Source organism: Rattus rattus, chromosome 14 (assembly GCF_011064425.1).
Source record: "Rattus rattus isolate New Zealand chromosome 14, Rrattus_CSIRO_v1, whole genome shotgun sequence".
NCBI classification, from domain to species: Eukaryota; Metazoa; Chordata; class Mammalia; order Rodentia; family Muridae; genus Rattus; species Rattus rattus.
Genome location: NC_046167.1, coordinates 72,412,635 through 72,422,409, shown reverse-complemented (window position 1 = coordinate 72,422,409; position 9,775 = coordinate 72,412,635). Strand labels below are relative to the sequence as shown.

Below are 9,775 nucleotides of genomic sequence, written 5' to 3'. Positions count from 1 at the left end.
CCAGGTATCCGTTCACTTGCGCAGTAAGTTGACCTGTTGTTCCCACTGCTGCTCCAGCCTGGAACACAGGCGACACAAAAGGAAAGTCCTGGCTTAAGGAATAAAATGCTAGCCAAAGGGACTTCCTACTCTTGTGAGTTTTTAGAAGTATTTCAAGCGAGGGAGCTCAGAGAGCGGAAGACCCGCCTCTCATCATCCAGATTCTGGCAAGCAGGGACAGGGAAAAACAGGGTCGAGGCCCTGTACTTTGGGGTATACACTCACTGCTTGAGGCTTCTGTGATCTGAGCCTGCTAGGGCGCAGACGGGGAGCAGGAAACCACAGGCACCGGCAGAGGGCGCCGGGTACCTGCTGAGCGTGCGGCACCGTGTTTGGGGTGCTTGTGGGGCGCGGGTCACGGGCTTCACTCGTGAGTTGACCGCAGAAGCGCCCTGGCGGGCGGAGTGCAGAGCGCAGAGCGCAAGCGCAGCAAGCGGCCTGGGAGCTGGCGCAGGGTTGGCAGAATCCAGGAGCGTGGCCTCTCAGATCGGTGAGCACTCTCCAGCCGGGGCTCCCCGGACCCCTGGTGCGGGGCACTCAGAGAGAGAGCGCAGCGACGCGGGCAGTGTCTTGGGTTAGCAGAGCGTGGGCGTGGACAGGGTCGGCTCTGATTCCGAGCTTTGGGTGGAACTTGGGGTTGGCCTGAAGAGACGCTGAGTTTTGGTTTACTTGATTTGAGCATCAGGATTTGTCCCTCGGCTTCTGTCTTGTGCTGGGGTCCCCTGGAGGGCTGAGGTAGCCAGAGAGGGCACGGAGATTAGGTAGGCGTCCCACACCCCTGCTCCAGCTGTGCCTTCAGTGAACCACGTGTGGCTGTCGCCCGCCACTCTGCCTGTCAAGCTCAGCCCACCACCAGGGCCGGGAGGGGACGCGGAGGCGGGGTGGGCTGTGCCCCGCTGGAACCCAGCCGGCCGGTGCCCTCGCCCAAGCTGCTGTGCTTGCCTGGAGCTCCTGCCACTGCTAACAGGGAGAGGGTGGCGCCACGGGGAGGCTCAGGGTCCTGCCCTAAGAACGAGGAACCAAAGTGGGACCCAGCGCTGGGCTCCCTCAGACAGGACAGAAAGCTGCCCCAGTGACTAGTCCTGGAGGTTCCTCTCCCCAGGAAGCTCCGAGAACCCTCCCCGGGAGAGGGGGCAGCAATCTGTAGGTGGGCAAGGTAGCAGGAAGGGCACCGCTTCCCTGGATACCTGGTCTGGGATTCCTTCCCCAAATCGGTCCCAGAGATTTTTCTGCATCAGGAGGGGAAGAGTTGCTATGCTGACTGGGCTCACTGTGGGAGCTCCAGGGGTTCTGGGAGAAGTGACCCTAAAGCAAGGTAGGTGATCTTGAGGGACTTGTCCAGGAGATGATGCGCTGGGATTGTGTGTATCTAAATATGCGGTCTGCACAGAGTCTTGGTGAACGACGTTGTCTTTCCCTTTGCTTTTTAGGGCATTTGGAGAGATGTGGTGCCAGGGGCTTGGAGGAGAAATGCATGTATTTTAGGCCGTGTCTCAGAAAAAGAGGCAGCATCCCTGAAAAGTGACTAGAATTGACCCGGAAGAGGCCTCGGACTCAGAGTGTGCTTAAAAGCCAATGCTCTCCTTGGGGAATGTAGGGACCAGCCGATGTCACAGGGACACACTGTCACAGGGACAGTGACCTGGAGCAGTGAGCCCAGAAGACAGATGGGAAGCAGGAGAGTCTTTATACCGGCATGGCTTGGATTGCTACGGGGAAGCTCCTAATGGAACCCTACCATCCTTTAGTCCGGGCAGCAACTGGGGCTGAACAAGAAGGGGCTGGGTGGTGAGTGGTTGGGGGAAGTCTGGCTAAGCCTGGTCAAGAACTTGAGGGGCAAGTCCCGGGAAGTGCGTTCCTTCTGGAAGATGGCTCCTAACACTTCTACCATGGATGAGGCCGGGCTGCCAGCGGAGAGGGATTTCTCCTTTCGCATCCTCACCGCCTGTTTCCTGTCACTGCTCATCCTGTCCACTCTCCTGGGCAATACCCTTGTCTGTGCGGCCGTCATCCGGTTTCGACACCTGAGGTCCAAGGTGACCAACTTCTTTGTCATCTCTTTAGCTGTGTCAGATCTCTTGGTGGCTGTCCTGGTCATGCCCTGGAAAGCTGTGGCCGAGATTGCTGGCTTTTGGCCCTTTGGGTCCTTTTGTAACATCTGGGTAGCCTTTGACATCATGTGCTCTACGGCGTCCATTCTGAACCTCTGCGTGATCAGCGTGGACAGGTACTGGGCTATCTCCAGCCCTTTCCAGTATGAGAGGAAGATGACCCCCAAGGCAGCCTTCATCCTGATTAGCGTAGCATGGACTCTGTCTGTCCTTATATCCTTCATCCCAGTACAGCTAAGCTGGCACAAGGCAAAGCCCACATGGCCCTTGGATGGCAATTTTACTTCCCTGGAAGACACCGAGGATGACAACTGTGACACAAGGTTGAGCAGGACGTATGCCATTTCATCGTCCCTCATCAGCTTTTACATCCCTGTAGCCATTATGATCGTCACCTACACCAGTATCTACAGGATTGCCCAGAAACAAATCCGGCGCATCTCAGCCTTGGAGAGGGCAGCGGTCCATGCCAAGAATTGCCAGACCACCGCAGGTAACGGGAACCCCGTCGAATGCTCCCAGTCGGAAAGTTCCTTTAAGATGTCCTTCAAGAGGGAGACGAAAGTTCTAAAGACGCTGTCTGTGATCATGGGGGTGTTTGTGTGCTGCTGGCTTCCTTTCTTCATCTCGAACTGCATGGTGCCCTTCTGTGGCTCTGAGGAGACCCAGCCATTCTGCATCGATTCCATCACCTTCGATGTGTTTGTGTGGTTTGGGTGGGCGAATTCCTCCCTGAACCCCATTATTTATGCTTTTAATGCCGACTTCCAGAAGGCGTTCTCAACCCTCTTAGGATGCTACAGACTCTGCCCTACTACGAATAATGCCATAGAGACGGTGAGCATTAACAACAATGGGGCTGTAGTGTTTTCCAGCCACCATGAGCCCCGAGGCTCCATCTCCAAGGACTGTAATCTGGTTTACCTGATCCCTCATGCCGTGGGCTCCTCTGAGGACCTGAAGAAGGAAGAGGCCGGTGGAATAGCTAAGCCACTGGAGAAGCTGTCCCCGGCCTTATCGGTCATATTGGACTATGACACCGATGTCTCTCTAGAAAAGATCCAACCTGTCACACACAGTGGACAGCATTCCACTTGAATATTGGGTCCTCATCTCTGAGGCCACGAGTTCCCTTGGGCTTGCTGTTAAGGAATTAACAGGAGATCCCTCTGCTGCTTTTGGACAATTACGAAGCTTCTCAAACTCACTGATTCCAGTGTATTCTCTAGCTTCAAGGGAAATGACTTCGGCTCTGAAATCAGTTTGGGAGTATTATCTTAGGACATTATAAAACAACAAACAAACAAACAAACAAACAGGGCCAAGAGTCAACTGTAAACAGCTTCACTTAAAAATCGAACTTTCCAGAAAGGAAGGTTGGGAGTTGAGTTTGCTGTCCAAACAGGTGCTAAAACTGTCCGAGCAGTTTTCAGATTGGAAAGGTAGGTGCATGCCTTTGCTAATTAACTTCTCCAATAATAATCGAGCCTTACAGCAGGAGTGGGATTCCCTTTTTCTCAGAATTGACAGATGCATTGTTGATGACGGTTTTATTTATTTATTTATTGTACTATATGAATATTTTAAATTTATCATAGTGAATCTATATTTAACATATTTAACAGGGCAAACCAATGTGTTATCTGAGACTGACCTCTCCATTTGTACTAGCACTTTATGAGCCAATGAAACATACGCGTAGACTCTGAGATTCTGTTTTGTGAGTTACTTCTGGGAACACAGCAAAGACTGATGTGGTGGCTCCTTAACTCGACAAGGACACAAAGAAATGCAAGAGGAGAAGTGACTAATGCCACCAATGCTCCCCCTAAAAAGATTTTGAAAAGATTTGTTTTTTTAAAAAAGAAGCTACTATTGTGTTCTGAATGTTTTAAACGGCAGAGGCTTTCCCCGGGACGAATTTGCACTTCTGTAAATATCTGTGTAAGAACCAGCTAAAGAGGAATACAACTTTATATTTCTGTTTTTGGATGGCGAGGAAGAGCATATGCCACTTTGTATTTATGTAAAATAATTGGCCCTCCTTGTCATTTCTCATTTCATGCTTGAAATAGCTTTCTGAAACAAACAAATGACTGTCCAGGCTGGAGATCTGCAGGGTGGAGGATGAGTTGTAAATTCACAGGTCACAGCAGCCCCTCTGATAGCTGGGCTCATCATTGGTCCTTTATCTGCCCAGGTCTAACCAAGTCGGCTGCTTAAGGGGCTACTTTTGTAGTGCTTTAATCTGAATTTAGTATCCTCTCTTTAAAAAAAAAAAAAGCTCTTTAATGTTAGTGATAAACTAGCTAATGAACGGTACCTCATCGCTGCATAATACACTTCTGTTGGTGGGGGGGGATAGACGAGCCCCTTCCCGGTGCGAGCACCACAAAGCCATCTGCATCGCTAGTCACAAATGCTGTTTTTCTTTCTCTGTGGGTTTGAATCTAGTTTCCTCGTTATCATAGCCTGGACTGCAAAAAGAACCATCGAGTCCCCTCTTGTGGGGGCATTGCAACAGTGTTTCTTTTTCTTTTTCTTTTTGTTTTTTTGAAATGTTTACAAGGTGTTCTTTGGAAGCAGTTGCAACACGTGGATGGAACTGAAGAAAAGACTGACTGGCTTGCTAACGGTATCTCCTGCAGGGGGTTTGTACTGCGGACTTTGAATGTTTTCTCAGCTCTAAGGCTTGTATGCTTTCTTACATACAATAAACTTATTTTGTGAATTCAAATCAACCCCAGTGGAGCTGTGCTGCGTTTGTTAAACCCATTTTTAAAAGCTAGACTGTTTCGGGTTCATAGCTAAGAAAATCAGGGTATCTTCAGATAGTCCCTCCTCTTTTAAGCTAGGGGTTTCGTGGGTGCCCTTAGTTGCTTTTGAATGTTTGTGTGGAAAAACATCGCCTCACATGTTCCTTATATTTTAACTGTGTTCTAACAAGAAACCTTTGTTCACTTGAAGAATTATTCTGCTTCTCTCTCCTTTTCCCCCCCAAGATTTGAAGTTCTCGTTTTTTGTTTTTTGTTTTTTTTGTTTTTTTGTTTTTTTTTTTAGCTCTTTCTTTTTAAGATATTATTTGTAAGTGGAATAAAAATTTTAGAAAAGACCATCTTGCTCTGAGTGGTTGTGGCTTTGTAGCTGAGGGCAACCGCCATACGGTGAGTGGTGCTTACTTAAAAAAAAAATGCTAGAAATGATCTATTCTAAAGAATCCATGGCTTGGGACACTGGGATCGCCAGAATGCTTGGCAGGCACACTCGTGGATTCTGCCAGTGCCACTTGTCGGCTAAACCCAAAGAAGGAAAAGGGCTCAGCTGCTGCTGACATAGAAATCAAGGGTTAAGTTTACAGTCTGGAGCATCACACAGCAGATGCCATCTCTTCAGAGTCTCAGTCCCATCTCCCAGGCCCTGGCATTCAGAGAGCACATCTGGAATGTGCACTAGGAGAAACCTGTGCCTTTTCTTCAAATATCATGGCTTCTGGATGTCTTTACCCCTGGAGGCTCAACGTCATGGTCAACGCAGAAGCTCAGCCAGCCACGGGCTACAGTGCACAGGCAAGGTAGTCACTGAGAAGCCAATGAAAGCTGACATGAGGGTGTCCCTTCAATAGTGCATTCAGAAGTGATTTTAAGTAAAGTTCAACACACCTTGAATAACATTGTGCTGAGGGTTCTCTGATTCTGGATTGATTGAGGCCATCCAAAGAATGTTAGCTCTGAGAGGTAGAAAAGCTAAATTGTGGTAAGACTCATATTTAACTTTTTAACTCTTGGGTTGTGAAATACTTAATCGTGATGGGGACAGTTTCAGGGTTTCTCTTTCTTTCTTTCTTTTTTTTTTTTCTTTTTTCTTTTTTTTTTCTTTTTCGGAGCTGAGGACCAAACCCAGGGCCTTGCACTTGCTAGGCAAGCGCTCTACCACTGAGCTAAATCCCCAACCCAGGGTTTCTTTTTCTTCTTCGTGAAAAAAGCTGCCTTCATTAAATGTACACATAGTGACAAACATGACAGGAAGGAGGCCTGAGAATGAATCAGATGTTCCCATAGGCCAGTCTCTGGCTTCCCCTTAGCAAGCATTACCGAGACTCCCACTTGAGCGTGTCCACCAATGGGAAGGGTGGAACTTCTGCTTAGTTTCTTCAGGAGAGGCTCAGCCTAGCACCAGGTCAGTGTGTAATCAGCTTCAGAGACTTCCTGAGTTCTTCATTTCCTCTGGGGACCAGGTGACCTCCGGCCAGGCATGCACCAGTGTTTCTTCCAGTTCCTACTTATTATCCTAAGCCTTCTGCAGAGAGCACAGGGTCCTTTTTCAATAAGAGTGAGCATAAATGGGTATATTTGCTCCTCTGAGCCCATGTGCCCTTTTTGGGAGATGAGGTTCAGTGTGCAGGTTGTCTGAGGGTCAGAGTGGAGCAGTGTGCAGGAGCCTGGGATGCTATCTCTCAGCATTGACCTTTAGTATAAATGGAAGTGCTATTCAAGTTTTTTAAAATGGAATGTAATTTTCAGCACACACTTGGTCGGGGATTCTCCCAACCACCACTGTCTTTTGCTGTAGCTATTCACCCTTCCAGAAACAAGTGACATTTTATGGCTTCCTGGTTAAGAAAATTGCCTTAAGCTGCCACTACATGATGATCAAATCTGCACACAACATTTTAATCCACCAAATCTCCTTATCTTAGAGAATTTGTCTCAGGAATCATAAGCGACGGCTTGCCTAGTCTGGGCTAGGAAATGTACACTCGTTTGTCTGTGTGGCTGGTGTTACAGCAGTCATTTGAAGGAAGCAGCATGGTGGGTCACAAGGTCGTGACACTGCGTGGATCTTAGGTAGCTGTACAGACTTGTTTGAAGTCCCTACATAGGAAACATGACCTGCTTCTTTGCCAGAGGACTGAGGGCACAGCGTGTCACAGCACAGACATACTGCTAAGGTTTCTGCCTGGCCGTTTGTCACATTGATGTTCACGGGATGCACAGATTTATAGAAGTAGCATTTGGATTGTAGGCTGTTCAAGATTTGGGACTTGTAATTTAAATAGTATTAGATGCTCGGGATTAATCTCCGATTTAAAAAGGTTTAAGCTTCTAATCTCTATGAGAAAAATGTATGGGTCCTGGTTAGAACAGCCTCCATCAGCACTTGACATTTGTAGACATCTTCAGCCACGATGGGGAAGGATTTGGTCTGAGGCCACCTCACACATCCCTGGGAACCGACATAATAGCAAAGTGGCAGACGGCAATGGGGCCCAGGAAGACTGTGTCACAGGGTAGGATGCTTCATTTCACTTAGACAAATGGCTCCATTATTAACATCACCCGTAAGTAAGTTCACACCTCTGCGACAGGACATGGTTGGAGTGAGCAGAGGAAGGGGCTCAGGTATATTCTGGTTGGAAATTATGAGATGTGAGCTCCACAATGGGCAAACGTTGACTGTGACAGGCTTCCCTCGGGTAGATTCTCTTTGCTATTAGAAACCATGACATTAACAGAAGGAAAGTTTTCTGGAGTTATCGCAGAGGAAGGAGCCTCCCTTGAGGAAATGCCTCCATGAGGCCCAGCTGTAAGGCATTTTCTCAATTACTGCTCAAGGCGGGAGGGCCCAGCTCATTGTGGGTGGTGCCGTCCCTGGGCTGGTGGTCCTGGGTTCTATAAGAAAGCAAGCTGAGCAAGCCAGGGGAAGCAAGCCAGTAAGTAACACCCTCCATGGTCTGCATCAGCTCCTGCTTCCTGACCTGCTTGAGTTCCAGTCCTGACTTCCTGTGGTGATGAACAGCAATGTGGAAGTGTAAGCTGAATAAACCCTTTGCTCTCTGACTTGCTTCTTGGTCATGATGCTTTGTGCAGGAATAGAAAACCTGACTAAGACAGTATTCACATAGAGAAAAGGTGAAATCTCAGATTGGCAAATGAGAGGAAACATGGCTCTTGTCTTCCGAGTCTGTTTCTAAAGCTAAACACGGCGCTCTGCAGTTCCATCCACTTTCCTCCAAATCTCATGGTCTCAGTTTTCTTTAAGACGGGGTCAGATTTCATCATGTACGTACAGCACATTTTCTTTACATATTTGTCTCTTGACAGATGTCTAGGCTGGGTCTATTTCCTACCTATTACAAACAGTGCAGCAGTAAACACGGATTTGTAAATACCTCTGTGGTAGAGCTTCAATTTCATTGGGTACATGCCCAGGACCAGGGCAATCCGGTTACCCAGTAGTCCCTCCCACTTTTGATCTTCTGAGAAACCTTCATGCTGATTTCCATAATGCTTTGAACTCAGTTTACACTCAGACCTGTAGTTAATAAAGGTCCCTTCCCCAGCATCACCAGCAATATGCTTTTTTTTTTTAAACAATAGCCATTCTCACTGAGGTGAGACTGAATCAGAAAGCAGTTTTAATTTGCATCTCAGAAAGATATTTTAAATATGCAAGCAGAACTGTGTTTTACCTGCTACGCACAGCATCCCTGAATGGATTGTTGTTTTTTAGAAAGAAAAAAAATCATTACACTTATTCAAGGACCTTCATGACCAAGCCTAAAGGTGGCCTGGTGGCCTCTGCAGCCTCATGACTGTCATTACACAGGAGTACCATTCCACAAGCCTTTCCAGCTTTGTGCAGCCAGTGCCTGGAGTCCTTCCTTGCTTTTATACCTTTGCACAGGCTGTTCCTTCTGCTGGAATGCCCTTCCCTGTTTAAACGGCCGAAACTCCTTACCCTTTAAGATTATGTTAGGTAAAACTGCCAGAGGCTTCCCTTAACCTCTTCTGAGACTGCTGAGGGACAGTCTCCTCTATTACCATCAGAATGAGATGGGACAGTCTCCTTCCTTACTGTCATAGGCCTTGCAAACAGAAGCTGTTTTCTTCTATGCTCCTATATTCTTTTAAAAAACTTACTGAAATTGAAAAAAAAAATTATTGTCACAGAGATGGTGTCTTAGTTAGGGTTTTCCTGCTGTGAACAGACACCATGACCAAGGCAACTCTAATAAGGACAACATTTAATTAGGACTGGCTTACAGGATCAGAGGTTCAGTCCAGTATCATCAAGGTGGGAGCAGGGCAGCATTCGGGCAGGCATGGTGCAGGAGGAGCTGAGAGTTCTACATCTTCATCTGAAGGCTGCTAGTGGAAGACTGACTTCCAGGCAGCTAGGATGAGGGTCTTAAAGCCCACGCCCACAGTGACACACCCACTCCAACAAGGCCACACCCACTCCAACAGAGCCACACTTTCTAATAGTGCCACTCCCTGGGCCAAGCACATATAAACCATCACAGATGGCATTGGATTCCCTAGAACAGGAGTTAGAGGTGGTTGTGAGGTGCCGTGTGGGTGCTGGGAACTGAACCTGGGTCCTCTGAAAAAGCAGCCAGTGCTCTTAACCACTGAACCATCTTTCCAGCCCTCTGTGTCTGTTCGTAAGTATTCAGGATATGTGACTTACAGCATTTGCTCACCAAACTTCTACCGAATGAACCAATGAGTTGAAACAGGGAATGTTGGAGCCACAAATACATTTATGGATTTATGTATTTGTGTACATGTATGCACACAGACTGTATATGTGTCTGTGGGTGTACATGCATATGGAGGCCACTG

The 9,775-nt window shown here is 47.8% G+C and overlaps 1 protein-coding gene across 2 annotated transcripts; it reads left to right on the top strand.

Moving 5' to 3' along the window:
• The first annotated feature begins 473 nt into the window (after positions 1-473).
• Drd1 (dopamine receptor D1) lies at positions 474-4,891 on the top strand. 2 transcript variants are annotated; one of them, XM_032885044.1, is made up of 2 exons: positions 474-529; positions 1,470-4,891. In XM_032885044.1, exon 2 carries the CDS (start codon positions 1,908-1,910, stop codon positions 3,246-3,248), a length of 1,341 nt encoding a protein of 446 aa, XP_032740935.1. In that variant the 5' UTR covers positions 474-529; positions 1,470-1,907; the 3' UTR covers positions 3,249-4,891. The 2 variants fall into 2 exon arrangements, with proteins under 2 accessions (XP_032740935.1, XP_032740934.1); XM_032885043.1 differs by lacking the exon at positions 474-529 and adding an exon at positions 1,025-1,354.
• The last annotated feature ends 4,884 nt before the right edge of the window (positions 4,892-9,775 follow it).

Bases quoted from the DNA above. Each gene is read 5' to 3' on its own strand.
- Drd1 (XM_032885044.1), top strand. From the start codon at position 1,908: ATGGCTCCTAACACTTCTACCATGGATGAGGCCGGGCTGCCAGCGGAG.